Source organism: Fundulus heteroclitus, unplaced genomic scaffold (assembly GCF_011125445.2).
Source record: "Fundulus heteroclitus isolate FHET01 unplaced genomic scaffold, MU-UCD_Fhet_4.1 scaffold_141, whole genome shotgun sequence".
In the NCBI taxonomy this organism is placed as follows: domain Eukaryota; kingdom Metazoa; phylum Chordata; class Actinopteri; order Cyprinodontiformes; family Fundulidae; genus Fundulus; species Fundulus heteroclitus.
The window spans coordinates 191089-213797 of NW_023396553.1; the positions used below are offsets into that span (position 1 = coordinate 191089).

At 41.6% G+C, this 22709-nt stretch overlaps 1 protein-coding gene across 1 annotated transcript; it reads left to right on the top strand.

Annotated features, from left to right (window-relative positions):
- The first annotated feature begins 1005 nt into the window (after nucleotides 1-1005).
- Nucleotides 1006-22216, top strand: LOC105934200 (segment polarity protein dishevelled homolog DVL-3). The gene is made up of 15 exons (XM_036129135.1): nucleotides 1006-1630; nucleotides 3759-3828; nucleotides 6285-6400; nucleotides 7023-7150; nucleotides 7560-7695; nucleotides 9187-9277; nucleotides 9429-9498; nucleotides 9591-9730; nucleotides 10172-10248; nucleotides 10367-10434; nucleotides 11897-12046; nucleotides 13132-13263; nucleotides 16016-16183; nucleotides 16277-16480; nucleotides 20519-22216. The coding sequence occupies exons 1-15, from the start codon at nucleotides 1470-1472 to the stop codon at nucleotides 20875-20877; spliced, it is 2070 nt and encodes a 689-aa protein (XP_035985028.1). The 5' UTR covers nucleotides 1006-1469; the 3' UTR covers nucleotides 20878-22216.
- The last annotated feature ends 493 nt before the right edge of the window (nucleotides 22217-22709 follow it).

Here is a 22709-nt window from a genome sequence, read left to right on the forward strand (position 1 = left end):
GGTAATCAGACCAAATTTCCATCCCCCTCTACCGACACCAACGGTGACCACAGCCGAACTGCAGCGGCGACTGAAGGCTATGACTCAGTGTCCCACCCCTCTCCAGCTGTGATTGGCTAGCATGTTGCCTTCAGTCGTTGATTTGATTGGTTAAATTGTATGATTGACACATCAAAGTTTCAAAAGGGCATTTTCGTTGATAAAGGGCAAACTTCCTAGTGCTTTAGCACCACCTAGTGTCTATGTATGCACGCCCCTGAATATGTGTATGTATTTGTCATTAAAGTTCCACTTTTTTCTTCTACTGTAATGAAGTCATTAACCTTTGTGTGTAAACTGATTCCTTTTCAATTGTGCTATGTGTAATATATCTGTATTAAATATAGGTTCTATATTGTGGTTTTATATTTGTATATTTTCATTATGGTTTTGTGTGTTGTGTTCTTTTTGTCTGTGTAGCCACGGACTGCTTCTGCCTGTTAATAAAGCTTGATTGATTTACTGCAAAAGGAGAACGGTTAGATTATTTGGAACCTATCAGCGGGTAATGGCTTTAGTTAAAACATGCAAATGAGAAAACGATGGGCTAAAATCCCACAAGGATTCAGATTGATCACAGTCCCTATACCCGACCGCAGTTGTGTACTTAAGAGGACTGGATCCTGGTATGGAATCAAAAGGTGACTCGAGAAAGTATTAGTTTAGTTGTATGTATATGTATGCAGCGGGTTATTGCAGATTTATTCTTAACAGCATTTTTTGTCAGTTGAATTGCGCATGATATTTTTCACATTAAAAGTGGGGAAAGCTTGGAAATTACTTATCACGTTCTCAACTTTTTTAATCTCAAAAACTTGTTGACAGGGAAGTGCATTCCTTTGAGAGCCACTATATTATGTATATCAACGGGAGTTCAGGGTCTAATATTAGCCTGCAGCTCCCCTCCTCACCTGTAGGTGGCGCCCCTCTGACACAGCCTTCGTGGGTTTCTTTTCTTTTTTTTTTCCTTCTTTTTTTTGTGTTTCGTGGGCAACAAAGTACCGAGCTTGGCAGTTACCAAGGGAAAGCCACCCTATCTGAGAATCTTCATTTTGCTTCTTTTAAAACTTATTTTTTTCCACTTTTTCCTCCTCAAACCTTTGCGCAACCAACCCGGAGTTTAACTGAACCCGAATCAGCCGTGGTTCGGTGTTTGGACGGTGCTGGGACGCTTCGTGGAGGAGCAAGTTTTCCCCCTTTTATTTTTAGCGTTCAGTCAGACGTTTTGTTGAGCTGTCGCGGTGGGGGAGAAAAAAAAAACCCGAACCAGGACTAAAACCGGCGAGTTGACGAGTCAGAAACACAGAGTAGAACCGCGGCCCGGCCGCCGCCGCTACCAGCGCAACGGGGAGTCGGGGCCCGAGAGGGAGCCTGCCAGGCCCTCGGCTTGATGCACCCAGCCTGCCTTGCTGCCACAGCCACAGTCCGAGATGGGGGAAACCAAAATCATCTACCACCTCGACGACCAGGAGACACCGTACCTCGTAAAGCTGGCCGTGCCCGCAGACAGAGTCACCCTCGCGGACTTCAAAAACGTCCTGAAGAAGCCAAACTACAAGTTCTTCTTCAAATCCATGGACGATGACTTCGGGTAACTGCTTCTTGGGGGCTTTCTGCTCATTGTCTGTACCGCGGAGCGAGCACAGCCACCCCGTGTTGTCCCCGAGGCAGGCACGGGCTGCTGTTCACTAACTCGCCTCCTGATCCAGCTGTGCTCTCGTCATTTTTCTCCCTTTTTCTTTTACGCTTTTATCTGCCTGCGTGCGTGTGCTCCGCCGCTTCTTTGTTAGCCGCTAGCCTCCGCGGTCCCCACGGCGGATCTGCTTTGCGTCCAGACCTCGTTTGTTTACATTGCTTGCCTCGCATTTGGTTGACCGAGTTGGGCGCCGCGGAACCCCCCGGATCGGACACAGAAATACAACAACGACATGTAAAGATGGAGTAGATGAAAGCGGAGGTGTGCCGTGTTGGGGTCATGGGTGATTTGCAGGTCTGATTTCACTTCTGTCAGAAGCCTTATGCTAACAGGCTGGCTGTCAGAAACGCACAGGGCCAGTTTGGGTCGGTGAGACCTGCAGGCCCCTCCTGCTCCTCCTGCTGCTGCTGTTGTTGTCTATTAGCCAGAGGAATGCAGAGTTGGACCCAGGAATGTCCTCTTCATCACTCTGGCAGCTTTATGAGCGTGTCCTTTTGTGTTAAAACCCAGCAAGGAAAAATGGATGCTTTACCCCCCTTTTTTCAGACAGAGTCTGTTTAGATTCTAAGAATTAGGAAGAATTTCGGCAACACTCGGGCTGTTTTTCCTTGTTTTTGCCCCTGCAAGGACTTAAACAAAAAGATTTGCAAATGTTTATAATGTAATTGGAAGGAAACCACCTAAACCTCAGCTGTGAACTGTGCCTATAGGATGAGGCACTTTCAAAACTGTTTTATGCCTTTTGTTTTCTCAAGAAAGTTTCACTAAGCTTTGCTAAATTTCCTCTGTTTTATAGATTAAGCAGTTTTTTGAGCACTTATAGACTTCCTTCTAAATCTGTCCTTATGGCAAGGAGTCTTTAACGTCTTTGACTCCAATGTGCATTTAAAAGTTTTCCTTTGTTAACCATCCTTAAACATACAGCCTCTGATATTCTCTTATATTTAGTATATTTAGCTCAAAAATACCAACGTTAGCGCATGGCAGCGAGACTGGGAGAATGTGGGAATATTTTTTAGTGCTAACCCCCCTCCCACCCCCAAAATAGTAGTGCTATTTATACAATTGGCAATGTCACAAACAACAAAGATTAAAGACAATCATCGCTATGGGTTTTCAAATGACTACTATCTACTGTACATAAAGCAAAACCGTAAACAATAAAAATATACACGTTTAAGCAGAAACAACCCGTATATCATGGAAATCGGTTACAGCTGAGTGATAAAGTTTTTGAAGCATTCTAAACCAAGCTGAAAACCCATTTTAGCAAATTTAGGTCTATAGTTTACACATGTGTAAACAAAGAAGTAGAACACGATTTATTTGCTTCTTTTTATCAAGGAAATGCTACATTTTTCCTACTGCTGCTAAAATAATACAACACTGATTGTAACTGTAATGATGTTACATTTTTTATCTATCTATCTATCTATCTATCTATCTATCTATCTTCCATTTCAATACTGATATAAGATTCTTTAGCACTAATATTGAATGAACACCCTTTGAATTTGAATTCATTGGTATTTTTCAAGCGGTAGCTGCACAGACTATCTAAGCCGGTATTACTTGTTTATTAGCCAGGCTGCCTGCAGTCGTAGCCACCCTGCAGTCAGCGGCTTAGGATGCAGTTTTCCGACTTGAGTTAGCCGGGGAAGTGTGTAATGCTCTTCTTTCGGCCAGCTGACACGCAGTGCGCAGCAGCACGCGAGGGTGACGCTGGGCTGGGTTACTCGGTGCACCAAACGGCTCCCTTTCTCCGACCCTTTCTCTGCCAAAAAAGGGTTTTTGACCACTGAAACACTGACTTTGTTTTACCTGTTTTCAAAGCTATAACTTTTAAGAATTGTTCCTCGACGTAAATCGTTTTGCCGTGGGATCTTATGCACACAGGCAGCCTCTCGGCGTCTGTTCTGCCCATCATGACCGCTTCAAAAGCGCACCCTCATGTTTTATCGCCCCACATCGTGCTTTGGCACTGGTGACAGTCTACTGAAATAAAGCTTCTCTCTCTTTGCAGAGTGGTGAAGGAAGAGATCTCCGACGACAACGCCAAGCTGCCCTGCTTCAATGGACGCGTGGTGTCATGGGTAAGCTCCGGATGAATCCTGGAGGAGGTTTTGTTTGCTTTGCCCGTGTCTTTTCAGTGCACCCGCGTTGTCATTGTGCACCATCGAAGCGTGGCAGTAATCACCGTCTGCCGTGAAGCAACCATACATCATCTCCAGGGAGCGGCCTTAAGCATCCGTGCGATAATGCCATTATCCGCTAATGATCCTCGGACGAACACACTCGCGCTCTGGGCTGTGTCGTTTCAGCTCTTTGACGAGCGACTTGGCTCCAGCCGCTTTGAAACGTCTCATTCAGAGGCGCCGATCAGGCTAATCGGCACAAACATGTATTGGTCTCCTGCAGAGTCCGTGCCAGGCATTTTGCTGTGGCACAAAGCGCGTGTGGTGCTGCTTTATAGTCTCCCTTCTCGTCTGCTCAAACGAAGTTAAAAACAAGTGAAGTCACAGGACAGCAGGAAAACGCCCGCTGCCCAGGCCCCTCACTTCATTTCATCTAACGAGAAGATTGAATCTCGCAGGGAGGAGAGAGTCAAAGAGGGAGACTGTTCTGCGTCTGGATGTGAGAGGTCGACGGCTCCCGCTAATGTCTCACCATTTGGTTAGAATTACCGCCTTTTATTTTTCCCTAAGATTCATTGGCACAGAGCCGCCGCTGTCTCTTTTAGTTGTGAAGCAGATTTTGCAGAACCTGACGTGCCCCTCTGTTGTGGTCCTTTTCACGAGAGCGTTTAGAAATTGTCCCATCCTCTGTCGGGATGTGCGTGACTACCTTTATCCATTTAGGGTTGATGAAATTTTCTGCAAACTGCGCCGAGCTATTTCTGCCACATGCGTCTGTTTGTCCGCGGCGCTCAGTCACCTGATGGGTCGTCCTGCGGGGTCCGGCATCCCGATCCGCAGCAGATCTCGTTAGTGTCAGATTAATACCTGGGCTTATCAAAAAATATTTTGGAAGTTTTTCTGTTTGTTCCTTTAGTGGAAAAATAAGTTAGCGTTCAACCTGGTGTTAAAGATGCTACCCGTTTTTTTATTTTGTTTTTTTTATCTATATAATAATGAAATATAGATTTCCACAGCTGGGTTTCACAAAATACAAGTTACATATAATATAACTTATAAGAATTTTCTTTTAAAGTTAGCATTTTATGGTTTGAATGCAAATTCAGCTTTGTGTGCAGCTGGGTTGATGACATCATAAGAGGCCCAGAAATTAAGCAAATCTGACGGCATTAATAAACAACAAGGCGGACAAGTAAGCTTTGACAGATTTTTTTTACACAGATTTTGAAATATTCAAGTTCCATTCCAGTCTGCCCATGTCTTCTTCGTGCAGTTAGTTAGAAACGCACCAATCAATCGGCCAGAGATCAGAGTCACATCCATTTATTCGCTCTGATCTGTGATTGGCAGGTTAAAAGCTGAAAAATAAGTTTATTTCAATATTCATTAGATTGAGCCAAACTAAGTCCCTCCAACATTTTCCATTTATAAACGCATCAAACACCAGAATGCACCATTAGAGAGTTTAAAAAAATATTAGATGAGGGTTTGGGACTTACGGTATGCATTGCATAGATGAGGCTATTCTTGTTTATGGCTGCTGGATTCAAAACGGTTCACTCTGTTAAGGAACCTGCAGAGCTTTTTTTTTTTCACTCATTTTTTTCCTCTCAGTCAAAACTAGAATCATCAGCTCATAGAAAACCGGAAATCGCGATCAGCCAGCGAAAGCTCCGTCGGAGCATCTCTAGTTTCATCGCTGCTTAATTTCCCTTAGATCCATACATGTTCTCACACACTGCTCAAGTATTTTCATGTGCTGGCTCTGAATTACATCGACATGATGTTGGAAAAATCTTTCTTGGTAACAAAATTTACAGTACTTTTTTTTGTGCCATATTAGTTTTCTATAGCATCTAAAATCCAAATCAGTGGTGGGCATTGAAAGTCCACCCAACGGGCCAAATACATCATTAGCCAGCAGAGTTTTAGTGCGTGACGCTTGAAATACTCTGGCCTACCAAGCAAGATTGATTCAACGCAGTATGCAGACACGGAGCAGTCTTCCTGAGAGTCTGTCTTCTTGTTGGATGAAACAAGGTGAGCAGCTTTGACGGGAGAATTTATTAAAACATACAGAAAAACAACTGAGAACGCTACAAACGGCCGTCCTCCAGTACTCTGATCAGCCTTAAGTGACGCCGTCCTGTGCGTGTGAAAGCTTGTTTTTGGGAGGGTTGGTTCTATTCAGTAGGGTTTAACAAAAGGAAAAAAAACATGAAAACCCACGGGAACCTTACCCTGACACGCTTTGTGTGTGACAAACGATCCAAAGTGAGGTTGAGCAACTTTACAGCAGCGTGACTGGCAGCTTTAACACTGTAGGTTGTCATGAAGCTAGGGCCCAACAGCCTTACCTCACCATGTCTCTCTCTCACACTTTCTGACTGCTTTTTGTCCTCGTCCGTGGATAGCTGGTGTCGGGAGATGGAGCTCACACAGACACGGGCTCGGTGGCCGACAGCTTAGAGCAGACGCCGGCTTTGGAGAGAACCGGTGGCATCGGAGACTCAAGACCACCGTCCTACCAGTCAGTGTCTTCCTTCTGCTCCGCTTTTGTTTTTCTGTTTTTTTTAAAAGATGTTTTCTTTTATTCCATGCATCATTGTAGAAAACTAGACTTTTGTTTCCTAATCTCTGAAGCGAAAGCCTAAAGTAACCAAGAGTCTTTGATTCCCTGCTAAATATTTAGCTGCATGTTGCACACAGCAAAAACGGATCTAAAAATAAGTCAAATGTTCCTGAAATTAGTGTTTTTGTCCTAGATTTGAGCATGTAAATAAGATTATCTGCCAGAGTATTTTGACCCATAAAATAAGACAATCAGATATATTGCACCTAAAATAAGATGATGGAGATGAATTGTTCCTATTTTAAGTGCAAAAGTCTTATTTTATTTGGCAGATCATCTTATTTACCTGCTCAAATCAAGGAAAAATACACAAATTTTAAGAACATTTTACTTATTTTTAGTTCTGTTTTTGCTGTGCAAAGCTGCCTCTCTCCATACAGGCAGCATTCAGCTTCGAACCACAGAGATTAGTTCTAAATTATTTCCTGATGGCTGTTTAAGGAACCCAGCTGCTCGGATGAAGACGAGGACTAATTCTGTGTCTTGGTCTCTCTCTCTTCTGCTTTCTCTCCGTTTTCAGTGGGAAAGCAGCAAGCGGGCGGGACAGCCTGGACAATGACACAGAAACCGGCTCCATTGTGTCGCAAAGGAGGGACAGGGAGAGGGAGAGGGAGAGGCCGAGACGGAAGCACACAAACAACGAGCACGGTCAGAAAGCCTGTCCAGAGTCTTCATAGTTTGTTGTGTTCACAAAGCTGGATTTATTCAATCGCACATACAGATAACTGTAGTTGCCTCGCTATTAAGATAAAGACCCTTGAGCAACTCAGTAAATTATTTCTAAGGGTTTTCTAAGTGTTTTTAATATTTTTTTTGAACGCAACACAGATAAAAAGAATTCCAAGTTTAAGCATTGTTGTTTTGTAAAAACTAAAATAAAGCTTTAAATGTAACTTTATTAGCACTAGAAACAGCTGTTGTCAGAGCGAAGCTTGGCTGTATTTCAATAAACGGCACCCACACGGGAAGGTTAATGCCCATTTTAATGTTGTTTTATTTATGTTTTTGTGTTTTGGAGTGCGACCACTTAGTTGTGATAAATGCCACCCTGCTGCAGGTGGGCGGCAGAACGGATATTCATCACGAGCGCTGGGACGCGGAGCCGCCGACTACGACAGCTGCTCATCCTTCATGAGCAGCGAGCTGGAGTCCACGTCCTGCTTTGATTCAGAGGACGACGACGCCACCAGCAGGTCCGACGCTGAATATAGATGTCCCGAGCGGCCTCGGCGGGAATTTTAGGAAATGCACTTCGTTGTTTATGTCAGGGGGAAGAGGTCCGATCAGACTCAGATTCCGTTTCTTATTTAAAGTGCTTTAGGGCAGGGGGTACGTGGTGGTGCTTATGGATGGTGTCAGATGTTTATGTTTCCAACTGCTCGGTCACCAGTCGGGCCTGAGAAGGGCCAGTTCAAGTCAGAAGCTGATTTTTCAGCATGCCTTTTAGTTTTTATGATGACTCCGTTCTTCACCTGATAGGATAAAGTCTGAAACCCACGTTAGAAAATTGAAGATTTCATGTTTTTCTTGTAGCCAAGAAATAACAGCGTCATCAGCATACAAGATTTCTCATTAAGTAACGAAAGATCTTTGCCTTGAACATGGCTCTTAAATGAAAAAAAAAAAACAGGATGTTGTCTTGGCTGATTCATAACAGTTTGACTTGGCAGCAAACTTAAAGGCATACTATGCAACATTTTTCAGTTAATTAATGTGTTCCATACCGTTTTGGATGATTAAATGAGTCATTTCAGGTCGAACAAAGGTTTTCTCGGCCGCCCTGGGGGTCTGTGGGGGAAATACCGTACAGGAGCCCTCGGCCTGCACCCACAGGCTCAGAAGTCTCTGCAAGACCGCGATAGTCGGTCTTGCTTTACGGCGAGAACTCCATGTGTTTTTGCCCTGCCATTCACTATATGCACGCGCGAAAGCAACAACAAAGAACCGCGTGTTAACGTCAAATAAACATGCAAGCATATCAAGTTTTATTATTATTATTATTATTTATTTCTTTATTTTATTTTTTATCTATCGCCAAGATAGCGCTGCGGGAAACCCTGATGTTTATATTTTGACTGTGTTAGTCATTGTTTGTACTGCCGTTTTTTCCACTTTCCGTTGTGTTCGCCTGTCTGCTAAGCTCAAAACAACCGCGCCTGGCTTGACGGAGAAACCAGAACAGCTGAGCATCTTTACGACAGTGCACTTTTACTTTCGCCCTCTGGGGGGAGCCTCGCTGGAAAATCAACCCCGGTTGCATAGTATACCTTTTAAGTAAAACTTTCTTGAAATTAGTGTATTTGTCCTTGATTTGAGCAGCAAGTTTACATGATCTACCAATGGAATAAGATTTTTGCACTTAAAATAGGAGCAACTCATCTTCATCATCTTATTTCAAGTGTAGTTTACCTAATTATCTTATTTTAGGTGTAAAAATACTCACTCTATTGGCATATCATCTTATTTACCTGCTCGAATTAAGGGCAAATACACTAATTTCAAGAAATGTTTACTTATTTTTAATTCAGTTTTTGCAGTGTAAATACTGCTGTTGGACACACAGTGGCTCGTTATGTCATGTGTTTTTTTTTTTTTTATAAATGGGTAAATAGTTCTAATGTATTTTTGTATGTATACTGTAAAAACAATGTGTTGCATATTTACCATTACATTTGCCTTGTTAGGTTTAGCAGCTCCACCGAGCAGAGCTCGTCTAGGTTAATGAGACGACACCGCCGTCGCCGACGGAAACCAAAGGCTTCCAATATGGACAGGGTGAGATGCCACGCTCCTCTTAAGTAGTGCACAGCTTTTCAATTAAAGACGTGCTGATGAATGTTTCCAGGCTAGTTTTTAAATGTTTCTTTTATATTATTGTTATTATTCCCCCCCTAAATATTACTCCATTTTCTTACGTCCTCTGCAGTCTTCCTCGTTCAGCAGCATCACAGATTCTACCATGTCTCTGAACATCATCACCGTAGTTCTTAACATGGGTAAGTCTTAATTTTTCACCATTTAATCAACTGGATCTTGCTTTACGAGTTTTTAATCTGTTTTTTTTTTTTTTTTTCCTTCCCTTTCACAGAGAAGTACAACTTCTTGGGCATCAGTATTGTGGGTCAGAGCAATGAGAGAGGAGACGGTGGGATCTACATTGGCTCTATTATGAAAGGAGGAGCTGTGGCTGCAGATGGACGCATAGAGCCTGGGGACATGCTCTTGCAGGTGTGAATATGTGAAAGAACCTTAAAGAGAAATAGATTTCCTGAAGGGTTTGGGTGACTAATTTACACAGAGACGAGTTTGTTTCCGTCCGTCCCTGCGTGCATTTAACAGTATGCCATTACAGCTGGTTTTAAACCACAATATCTGTTAGGGTCTTTTCTCTGCACCGTTCTTCTTTTGTCATTGTTTGTTTTTTTTGTTCATTGTTTTTAAATATCTTGTAAAAACTCTTTACTGGGTAACATTTTTTTTTTTTTCAAATTCTTATATGGTCCCCCCCTTTGGAGAGGAGGCCATTCCGAATAATGACTTTGCACAGGGGGATATATTGGCACAACTGAGGAGCTGTAGTGGGGAAATGAGTTTATAGTGTGTTCTGCTCTAGGCAAAATGCAGACAGTCTGACTCTGTTTGATTCTGTGACCTTCTTTCCTCGCGTAGGTGAATGACGTAAACTTTGAGAACATGAGTAACGACGATGCAGTCCGGGTGCTGAGGGACATCGTGCACAAGCCAGGGTCAGTCGCAATCATGGATACGCTGCACATAATTATACCAATAAAACAGGAGTCTGTAAAAGTTGGAAATGATTATATTCTGGTTATATTTAGTGCTGATTGTCTGTGTTTCGAACAGGCCCATTACTCTGACTGTTGCCAAGTGCTGGGACCCAAACCCCCGAAGCTGTTTTGCTCTTCCCAGGAGTAAGTTTCTTTTTTTCTTTCTGTTATTTTAGAAAGGCTGGGAAATACACTGTTCAAAAGAATAAAAGTAACACATTTTAATTTAACATTTTAAGTATAAAAACAAGTGAGTGAAACTTGTGGATCTTGTCAGTTCAGTAGTAGAGGAGGTTATTAATCAGTGTCGGCTGGTCGGATCTTAAACTAGCAACAGATGCACTAAAGGGGCAGAAATGAGACTTCTCCAAGAGTAGGAAGGGTCCTTTAGGTGGAGGCCACGAACTTTTTTCCTCTCCTCATTCTTTTGACCGCTGTTCAGTAAATTTGTATTTAACTAGTAGGCAGCATGAGGTGATATCTGGACCATATGGAGGTTGCACAAGCAGTCCAACTCCACCAGGACGACACATCACTACGTGCCATTGCCAGAAGGTTTGCTGTGTCTTCCAGTCTCAAAAAGCATGCAGGAGTTTTCTGGAGACAGCCAGTAACTCTAGGAGAGCTGGACAGGGCCGTCAGAGGTCCTTGACCCATTCGGTATCTGCTCCTTTGTGCAAGGAGGAACAGGACGAGTTCTGCCAAAGCCCTACAAAGACTTAGACCCTCCCCCAGTGCAGTGGGTCCTGGGTTCCTCCTGGTGCATGATGATGCTCAGCCTCGTGTGGCAGGAGTATATCGAGTTGCTGCAATGATGTTTCAGCAAATTGGACCGGTCTGCTGCATCAATCTTTTTACTTTCATATTTTCTGGGACTTCAGATTAAGCCCTCTGTGGGTTGATTATTTTCATCGAATGATGTGGCATCCTTTTGTTTCCTAATTCCTTTTGTTGCCCATTCTGAATCAGGTTTTGTTTCCCCCAATTGAGATCTGATGTGTTCTGAAAGAGCTACCTTGATTTTGTTTAGCAGTCTATATGCCAAAAGTGCAAAAGTGATGTTTTTTTTCATTGGAAATTATAGGTTTAAGAGTTTCACGACATATTGAATCATCATCACACTTTCAGTGTGTGCGATATTGCAATGGTAAAGAACTGCAGCATGCAGAATCTAATAAGCTGTTATATTTCAAGTGAAGTACGTTTACACTTTTATATTTAAAATCTAGTAATACATGTGGCCTGGGTTTTATGTTTGACCAGTTGAAAGGTCTGTTAGCGCACTTCATGCTAACTACTTATTTGTATAAAGTGGCTGAATTTCTGAAACTTTTAGGGAATTATTGGAGACATTGTGGGGATCAAGATGGCAACGGGGTGGGGGGGGGAGATTTGGGTTAATTAATGTCACAATATTCAACAATAATGTTGCAATTTTATGACTTAGTGATGTGAATGAATTTAATGCAAGAGTCTAGTTTAATTATTTTGCCTATTAAGTGTCTTTAATTAGATTTCTCCACATGACAGAAGCCTGTTATAAAGCTCTTAGACGTGTTTTGGCCTCAACTTGAACCGCTGTAACCGCTTTCCTTCTGTTTAACAGGCGAGCCCATTCGGCCCATTGACCCTGCTGCATGGGTGTCACACACAGCCGCCATGACCGGCGTTTACCCCCCGTATGGCATGAGCCCTTCTATGAGCACGGTCACCTCCACCAGCTCCTCCATCAGCAGCTCCATTCCAGAGACTGAAAGTGAGTCATATCACCCCCCGCAGCTGCCTGCTGTGGCTCGTCATTGTCGTTCATTTTCATTCAAAACGACTGTCGTCACATTCAGGCTCCACAATGTAAGAGGGGTGCGACTCTGCTATCGTGAAGCCTCTACCCTCTGACTTTTAGAAATGCAGTAATACCATCATCTCTCCCTGACATGCTGCTGAAACAGTGTGGCCTCGCCCTTATGCTGCATTCCTGGGACTGCTCTCTGTTCCAGTTTTCAGGCCCACAGCTCCCATCTGTGCAATAACTCTTCCCCAAACTGAGCTATAACTCACAAGCTTAATCTTCCCTGTAATCGTTGGAAACAACTGGGAAGTTTTGGCTTCGTTTCTAGAAGAAACATGTTTCCTCTTTGAGCGCAGTTTTCAACCAGCTTGTGATCTGATTAGGATTTCTGTAGATTATCGCTTTAAGACTACACATCTGTGTCGTACAGTTGCACGCAGTACATTTTTATACGATTTGTAATGTTGGCTTTAAATCAAATGCAGCAACAGAGAAAGAATAAAGAAATTTGCTGTTAAAAGGATTAATGACGGGATTTAGTCAGTCCTTCTCAGATTAGCATTGGAATAGCTTGTTTAGTGTATAATATTATAGAATGCTTTACATCTAAGGGTGGAAGTTATCCATGCACACAACATTGTTTTACTCTATCACAATATTCAACCTTGGAATGCGGTGAGACTCGGTTTAATGATTTATGAGTGAGAAAGCTGTTCTAAGGAATGCATTTTCTACAGTCAGGCTTTTTAAAGCTGCTAAGCTGTTTGGCTGGAACAATTACCTGGCTGTAGCAACTGTTAAAGCCTCAACAAAAACAGCACAGCATTTCAGTTCAGGCTACAGGAAACCAAACATTATTCAAGGCAAATTCCAAAACAACATTTTTTTTTTTTTGCATTTGTCTCAGTAGCATAAGTGAGCGGTTCTGCAATCGCTTTGGAAGAAAAACAAGAATGTAGCTCAGTTCCTCGCACAAAGTGGGCTGATATGGTTTTGTGCTTACTTAAAATTTTTTTTTTGTAAACCAATATTTGTCGTCTTGTCTTCCCCAGGATTTGATGACTTTCATCTCTCGATCCATAGCGACATGGCAACGGTTGCTAAGGCTATGGCCTGTCCAGAGTCTGGTCTGGAGGTGCGGGACAGGATGTGGCTCAAGATAACAATCGCCAACGCCTTTATTGGTATGTTTATCAGAGGAGGGGAGGTCACTTTATATACAGCTCCTCACAAAATATTTCTACCCCTTGAACTTCTCAACCTTTTATTTACGTTTCAACACAAAGTAGAGCGTAACCGTAGAGAAAGGAAAGGTTTGTCAGAGAACATCAGTAAACGACCAGCATCATGTAGACCAAGGAAGACCGCAGATAGGTCAGTTTAAAGTAGTGTTTGGTTATTAAACCAGCATCCTACACTTTAAACATCTTACAGAGATCTGTTCAATCTCCCATCTGAAAATTTAAATAGATTGGCACCACTGCACACCTATAAAGACACGGCCAACCATGTGAACTGAAAGGCCAAGCAAGGCAAGCATAAACTACTCAATAGGCTCATGGTAACTCTGGGGGAGCGGCAGAGATCCACAGCTCGGGTGGGAGAATTGAAATAGGGTAGGGTAGGGTAGAGTTTTGCACTCCACAAATCTTGATTTTGTGGAAGAGAAGCAAGAACAAAAACCCTGATAGGACAGACAAACGTGAGGAAGAATCTGCTCCAATAGCGTCTTTTCCATTGCCACTAAAAAGCCCGGGGCTTTTCACATCTCGGGTAGCGTTTCCATGCACATTTCACTGTCCCAGAGCTTATAGGTCCCTCAAACGACCCAGTACTTTGCTCTGCTTTCCCAGTGCTTTCTGAGGGGGCGGGGTTGCGTGCAGCCAGAAATACTGTCGGCCACAAGGGGGAGTAAGGAACAGTAAGGAGTCAACTAGTTTACAAACCTATCAATTTTATAACCTTAATTTATAAGAAAAAGTAGTTTTAAAATGTTTTTGTGCGAGAAAGTACACTTCCAAACTTCATCTGTGCAGACAGTTAATCAGGATTTTGAGTCACTTTTAATTCTGCTCAGACGTCACAATATCCAGCCTGTCAGCGGCAGAGACCCACTGACAGGCTGGTCTCACCGGGAAGCTGCAGGGGGAAACCCCCGTTGCTGCCGCGTGTTGTCGGCTAGATCCTCTGTGATGTCCTGCTGACTGGATCTGTTCATTGTGGCTGAAAAGTTAATATAAAGTGTTAATATAAGTTAGTGGGGAATATCTGCCTATCAAATATCAAATGTGAAAATCTTGGCTGGATGTTTTTTGTGTTTTAGGTTAATTGTAAACTGTTTTGCCACAGTTCTGTATTTAAACTGATATTTTAGCACTAATGATCCAACGGATCCCTTTAATTTTCCTTGTGCACAAAAAACACACATTTCCTGAAGACTAACTCTTCATCTGAACCTAAATTGGTGGACTGTGAACTCGTTTACTATTCACAATCCACAGATGGCTGCCCTGTATTTAATAACCAAAATCAGATAGGAGCAAGCTGGCTCTACTTTTCTTCTGCTGCAGGAGAAGTAGAGAAAACGGAGCCACATCTACACAGCGCGTATGTCCTGTAACATAGAAAGATAATTTTGCTCCCATCAAAAGTCTGCGGTATCGTACTGAAAAATCCCCCTGGTTATCTGTGCCATGGATGAGACAAATACCCTTCTCATTAAACTCTAAATTTAACTCTGTGAGGCAATCAGTCTGTCTGCTCCCCTGCTCTGCTCCACTCTGCCCCCTGCAGAGAGAAGCTGTGCTTTATTTTCATTTATACCAACAGGAGTAGAATAGAATAAAACCTGACTGAACCAAGCAGGCAGAATAAGGTAGGATCATTGTAAAAGGGGTTACTGGACAAAAGTTGTCCATCCTGTTTTATCCAGAGTCCGGATGAGTAGCAGGAGGATACAGATGCAGCTTCTCAGTCTGCCTTTGTCTCTATGACCTATGGTGTCTTTGTGCCGCCGCTCACTGGACTGGAGTGGTACTGCACTTTTCCTCACAACTTCACCACACATCATTTTACATAAATGGCCCTTAGCAAATGAAAACACAGAAAGCCTTAGACTTTGGTTTGACTAAATCTTGGTGCTTTTAATGGAAAAGGACCTATTGAGACAAAAAGAGACATGGTGGTGGCAGCATTGTGCTGTGGGAATGCTTTATTAGATTTAAGGCATGTGCAGAGAAATTTGTTCAGAGTTCACTGGAGGATAAATTAACTCATTTCAGGTTTACCCTGTACGAAAACCCTTCTTGAGGCTGCAAATAAATGAGACTTTGATGGAGGTTAATCTTCCAGCAGGACAGTAACTTGAAACATACCACAACTAATATGGAACAGTTTAGAGCATATTTATGTGTTGGAAGGGCGAAGTAAACATGCAGACCTGAATTAAATTATGTTTTAATTGCAAGACATCTAAATGGATTTTTTACGGGTGCAGTCTGACTGAGCTGGGGCTATTTAGCAAAGAAAAATAAAATGGGTAAACATTGCAGTCTATGCATGTAGGAGAGACATATTTACTGAAGGATTTGCAGATGCAGTTGCAACAAAAGGTGGTTCTGCAAGGTGTTGACCCAGGGAAGCTGACTACAAACGCACATCATGCATTGTCATTTAGCTAGGCAGGGTAGATGATCTGAATGGTCTCGCTCATACTTTCTCTAAGTTTTCTCTGCTCCATTTGTAATTCAGGATTGTCTTTAGTGCCTGAACGCTTTTTGGATTCCTTCCTGATTTCTCATATTTCATAGTAACTAGGTACTGTTACTAAAGAATGTTGTGTAAATGTTGTCTAATCAAAGAAGAAGCTTGCAGTCAGTTTAACATTTGAGACCTGTGTTTGTCTTCTAAAAATGTGTTTGGCCTTCTCTATCCCAGGGTCTGATGTGGTGGACTGGCTCTTCCATCATGTAGAAGGGTTCTCAGATCGTCGGGAAGCACGTAAATACGCCAGCAACCTGCTGAAAGCCGGCTACATACGGCACACTGTTAATAAGATAACCTTTTCTGAACAGTGCTACTATGTCTTTGGGGACCTCTGTGGCAGTAAGTGGACATAGCTTCATTGTGTACTTACATTTTATATAAGGAGAGAACACGGTGGAAGTGTAAATCTAATGATGTCCTTGTTTTCTTCAGATATGGCCCACCTCTCCCTACAAGACCACGATGGTTCCAGTGGGGGGGCCTCAGACCAGGACACAGTGCCACCTCTACCCCACCCAGGCGCTGCTCCCTGGCCAATGCCTCTGCCTTATCAGTTCCCCATTCCGCATCCGTATGACCTGCCGCAGCCTTTCCACGGGGGGCCAGCAGCCGGCAGCGCTGGGAGCCAGCACAGCGGTGAGTTCAGTTTGGGAACATGGCTGCTTCTTATCAGGAGGATAAGAAGCACACAAGTGAAAAACAGCGGTGTGGTTACCTATGAGGAATTGCATCAGAAAGTATAGTTTTTTTAGCCTAAAGACAAAAATATACCACAACAAAAGAAGATTCCTTACACTTTAGTGTCATTCTTTATGGAAATGTTATGCTTATGTTCCATTAAAATGCCTAGGGGAAAACTGCTAAAGCTAGATGTTTTTAATACCTTTACATCTCAAAACATTGGCTAGTTCCTTATAATTTTTGGCCAAAGTTAATAAGAAACAGTGACGAGCCATTTGCAGTCCTGGAGCTTCTGGTTGCAGACAGGATCTGGGTAAACATCCAGGTAACTTCTCCTGCATTTACCCTTCCGTGGTGGGTATGTTGTTTGGTTTTTTCCTACTTCTTTACTGCCTGAAGGGACATTTATGTTCACATTCATGATAAAGTAACTCTTCAATGTTGTTAGACATCCTGTTAGATATCCAGGTTTTTCAGGGTATGGCACATAAGCAGCCAGTTTGCGTCCTGGGAGCCCGTTTTCCTGCCTGTTTGTTTGTTGTGTTCTTGCTCCACCACATCTGAATGAAATGGTTTTCGTATTCACACTTTGAAGACATTTATAGGTTTGATGGCCTATTTTGATTGGCTTTAGAAGACACGGCTCGGCTCTGTGAGGAATGGGGGGGAAACCTGTGAAGTAAAGGCCAGACTGGCCCTATTTAAGCCGTGAAATGTTGTGTATTTAATGTCTGGCTGAGGAAAAGCAGGCTTTGTAGTTTTATGAGGCGTCTGCTTACCATTTTGAGATATTTACAGACCAGCAACAGCTGGACGCACAGAGACAACACCTTAGACGTGCGTTCTTAATTTTTTCACCCTTTTTTTCTTGTGCACTACAGTTTCAAATCTGCTTGTCAATAGTTTACAAGACAACACAAAGCACTACTTAATTGTAAAACACTTTTGTTTTAAAACACAAGTGTGTTTTAGAACTTTTTGTGAAGGCTAAATATTTGCTGTAGTTAACAGTGCAACTATATATTTTTAATTCATGCACAGATGTGGACTGATCAAATGTGTTAAAAGCCTCAAAACAAATTTCTTGTTGTATTACAAAAGCCTAACCTATCACTGACAGAGATTTTAAATCTAACTTTTATTTTGAGTGCATTTATTTAACCAACCAAACATTATTTCACATTAAAAATAAATGGTAGAAATGATCAAGCTAATGCTTATATAAAGATAAAAAGCACTAAAATAAAAACATTAAAAAAATTAAAGGAAGATAAATGGTAAGTTTAAAATTAGTGGGGTATAAAAAACATGTTGACATATTTTTTAACAAAAAACAACAACTGGTGGTACGATTGTTGGTACCGCTGCAGTTATAGTTTGTACAACCTTTGATTGACAATAATACAGGTCTTGCTTGGTCTTTGCCTCCAACGTTTCACAAGGTTGGAGCATAAAATGAAAGACCATTCCTCCTGACGAAATCTGTTTAAATCATGTCCTGTTTTATGGATTAACCATTACTATGGAAGAAATATAGTCTCACTTTTGTTTTTTATATATATATATATATATATATATATATATATATATATATATATATATATATATATATATATATATATATATATATATATATATATATATATATATATATAATTTGCATTTATTACACTTAATTTTTATCCTGTGGTGTTGTGTATGTGATTTTTGTTTTACTTTAAAGGAACAATAAGTAACAATGACACCTAGTGGTTAACATCGGAACAACACATACACAATGCCTTTCATGGTCCGTTGTGGCACCGAATTTTTCCTTCCACAGGACAGGTCTATGATGTGATTTCTCTTCTATTTCTGGTCCGCTTCCATGTTACTGGCTTCCATGTTTCCAGGCTGCTGCTCTTTTGCCAGAATAAAATACCAAATGCTTCGCTCTGTTTTGGGAACCCTGGGAATGCTTATGATTGGCTCAGAAACCAGGAAGTAAACATGGGCTACACTCTGAACTGAAGTAGTTCCAGACCGTACCTGTAGGTTTGAAAGGAGAAAAATTTGACTAAGACATTGTCGATGGAGAGGACAGATTGTTTATAGGGAAAGTTACTTCCATCCCAGGAGACAAATGAGAATGATTTAGGTTGATTTTACAGTAAATATCTTACCTATAGTTCCTGCAAATTTGGCAACTAAAAATTTCACCTGCAAAAATTCTGCTGCAGAATTTCTCCCTGAAAACTTCAAATGTGTGGACCTTCTGGTGACTCAAGCCATAGCAATCAGCCCAAGATCGATTTGAGTGACTTTAAATCAATCAAATTACGCAAATTACGCACTAGCTGTCATCAGGCCAGGCAAACATTTCACCCAGTATGATTAGACGAGAAAATAACAAAACGCAAATGACTGTCAATTAGTACCTTGGTGTTTTGATTGTCTAAAAGCCGCTTGACTCGATCCAGTGCTGATTTGGTTGACTTGAGTTACCAGTAGGTCAACACATTTGCAGGTGAATTTCTGCAGGCACGTTTTTGCTGGCAGATTTAAAGTTTAGAAAAATTACATAATTGCACAGGATAAAAATTCAGTGTTATAAATTTGATGTCTAAAAAAAGTCTGATTCAATTCAAAAATACTTTATTAATCAGAAAGGGAAATTAAATGCTTTTATAGATCATATTATAGGGGTCTCCTCCATGAGTTGTTGTAGATGCTGATGGCAGCAGGCAGGAAGGATCTCCTGTAGTGGTCTCTCTTACAGCAGATCTGAAAAGGCCTCTGACTGAAGACACTCTGTTGTTGGACAGTCTGATGAAAAAGACGCTTAGGGTTGTGGATCTCTGTTGAGATCCAGGGTTGATCTGCCATTTATTTTAAAATGACCTGCTTTTTAAAGACTTTCATGCTGCCATACAGTCTAACAAGGTTCCCACCGGATATCTGAAAGAGAAACAGCCCCACAGCACTAAAGGCCCAGGTCATGGCCACATATTCATCCTTTGTTTCACGCCAGACACACTTGGACAGTATTTGCTGAAAAGCTAAATCATATCATAATCTGACCAACATGGTTCTTGATAAGGTCAGAGTTGAGTTTAGCAAACTTTACACCCTTTATATGTGTGATCATAGGATCATTTTTTTTTCTGGGTTCACACAATAACTAAACATCCGGTTGGCATGTAGATGGTGTCTAATGGTTATGGAGATTTGGTGACCTCTAGATGCCACTATTTGCTGAAGGGGACTTTTGAGATCTTTTTCTAATCTCCCTGTTCACTGTATGTAATTTAAAGATAAACTAGCCCTTACCTAAATTGTTAGAAAATCCCATCATCTTAAAAAAACATGTGGTGAATATTTGTCTGAAAAGTGCTTAATTGCATCATGAAGGTATACACTGCAAAAAGGGAACTAAAAGTAAGTAAAAATTTCTTGAAATGAGTATATTTTCCTTTGATTTGAGGAGCTAAATACGACTATTTGCCAATGGAATGAGTGTTTTTACCCCTAAAATAAGATAATTAGATACCCTGCACTTGAAATAAGATGATGGAGATGAATTGTTCCTATTTTAAGTGCAAAAATCTTATTCCATTGGCAAATAGACTTATTTACCTGCTCAGATCAAGGAAAAATACACTGATTTCAAGAAAAAATCACTTAATTCTAGTTTCCTTTTTGCAGTGTATTATTAATGTTCTAGTAATTGTACACCAGCTACTGTTAAAGACAATTATTTCTTAACATGAGATTATAAATGTACTAAAGGGTAAAGATACAATTTTTAAGTTTTTTTTCTTATGAAATAATGCTGTAGTGAAAGGTTTTGTCTTAAGGATTTTTAAACATCTTTACAAAGGTTTTTCAGTCTGCATGAATGATTACAACAATAATCTCAACAGTTTAAACAGCAAAATATTTGCTCTTGGAAATGGTTTATGGTAATCGTATAAAACTATTTCTTTTAATTGTCTGTTTTTATTCCTTTAACAGGAAGCAGTGGCTCTAACTGCAGCAAGAACGAGGGCCGTAAATCCGGCGGCAGTGGCAGCGAATCCGAGATCAGGAGCCACAGAGCTCCCAGCGAGCGCTCAGTGGCCCCCCCCAGTGAGCGCAGCATCCGTAGCTCTGTCAGCCACCGCAGTGCCAACTCCCATTCTATAGCCTACGGGCCCGGTCTGGTCTACGGGCCCCCCGGGCTGCCCCCCCAGCCCGCGCATCTGTCCACCGCTGCGCCCGGCGCTCCAAAGGGCAGGGAGCTGACGTCTGTGCCTCCCGAGCTGACGGCGTCGCGCCAGTCTCTGCGCATGGCAGTGGGCAACGCCGGAGAGTTCTTTGTTGACGTGATGTGACAATGTGTTGGGAGTTTGTAATAAAGTAGCAGGTTGGATGTTCTCATCGCCCTTTTGGGTGAGGAGGACATCGTGACATGTCAAAGGAGCCAGGCAAGATTGCAAAAAAAGCTGTATCTCAAGGTTTTGATAACTTTTCCAGAAGCAGAAGACCAATCCAGTTTTGCATGCTGATAAAAAAAAAAAAAAAAAATAGATGTCCTCATCACTTGTGCTTTTCTCCCAAGTAGTAATGCCCATACTTTCTTCAGTGAAGAAACACCCTTGCTCAAGATGGAACCAAAGTGTCTTTTTCAGGGGGAGGGGGTTGTTTGAGGATCTGGTGGAAACATTCAACCGGGAAGATGACTCAGCTCAAATCCACGCGGACGCTTTTCATTTGTGCTGCTCTTTACTCTCCCCACCTCTGCTCTGCTTTCCTTATCTCTTCTGTCCACTCCCACTGCTCTCCATGTCAAAAAAACAAAACTAAGTTCAGCCCCCCCTCCCCTCTCCCCCGTTCTTTTAGTCTGCACTATGACCTCTAACAATGGGGGAAAAAAGCTGAAGAACACTAAACATGAACTTTGATTCAAATGTTTTTGAATATTTGCTTGGCATAACAGAGGAGGAAAGAAATTATACATTTTGTATGTAGAATTGCAGTTTTTGTACTGTAATATGGCATTTGTTTTATTATATACTAGGGTTGTCACAATACTACATTTCAAACTCCGTACTATTTGCTATACAGTAGTGATTTTTTTTTAATGGCACGGTTTTATTTCTGGTTTAGAGCAAAAAAAATATTAAATTACTAAATGCTTAACTTTAACAAAAAAACAAAAAGTAGGGGACAATTCAACCCCCATTTAGAAAATTGACAATTTATGTGTGACTTCTTTATTTTACCAAAGCAGTGGATAAGTGATAGAATGTGTTACTCTCCTATATGGGAGTATGTACCTTTGATTAAGTCATGCAGTTCTAAATGGTGTCCATTATTGTAGCACTGTGGTCGGAATAAGTGCAACTATTTGGGCAAACGTGAATGGGTCAGTTTATATCAGCTTTGCTGTTTTTTTTTTTAAGTATTGATAATATTGAGAGATCAATTATTTTGACAACCCTACTATATACATAGTTGGCCACAACTAGGTTCATTTTTGAAGCCTAACAAGGAGCATTGAACATTAAGAGTCCTTTTTACACTACGATGTTAGATTTTATCTGCTAACCAGAGAACTTTGAGTTTCATGATGATGTATAGTGGACAATTTCTTACCATGCCTTTCACACTACTCTTTTTATCAAGGAGAAATGTCTTTTTATTTATAAATATAGTTTTATGATAAATGCATTGCTTTGTCGGATGTTTTCTTTGTGATTCAGAGAATAAGAAAGAGGGGGGGTTCCAGGGCTCTGGTCATATTTGCATTTAAAAGCAGTGGATTCCAGACTGCCCTCCAGCAGGAATGTGAAGGTTGGGCAGCCTGGCTTGCAGATGTGTGTGTGTGTGTGTGTCGGGGGGTATAAAAAGAGCAGTATGTGTGCAGATAAACTAGCCTCAGAACTGAATGACCCTGTGCAAACAGTTTTCTGTGGGTTCAGGTGGAAAAACTTGTACATTGAGCTGATGTTGCTTTTCCCCCCCCCCCTAAGAAGAAGAAAAACAGGAAACAGTTTTGTAAGACCATCATCTGAGCTACAGGATAGTATATCAATGAATCACACATTGAGAGCAGGAATATCTAAATATTTCTTACGTTAACACTAAATGCAAATTATTTGTGTTACTCTATTAAATATTAACAGCCTGCGGGTCCCTCTCTGGCTCGTCTGGTGAATTGCAA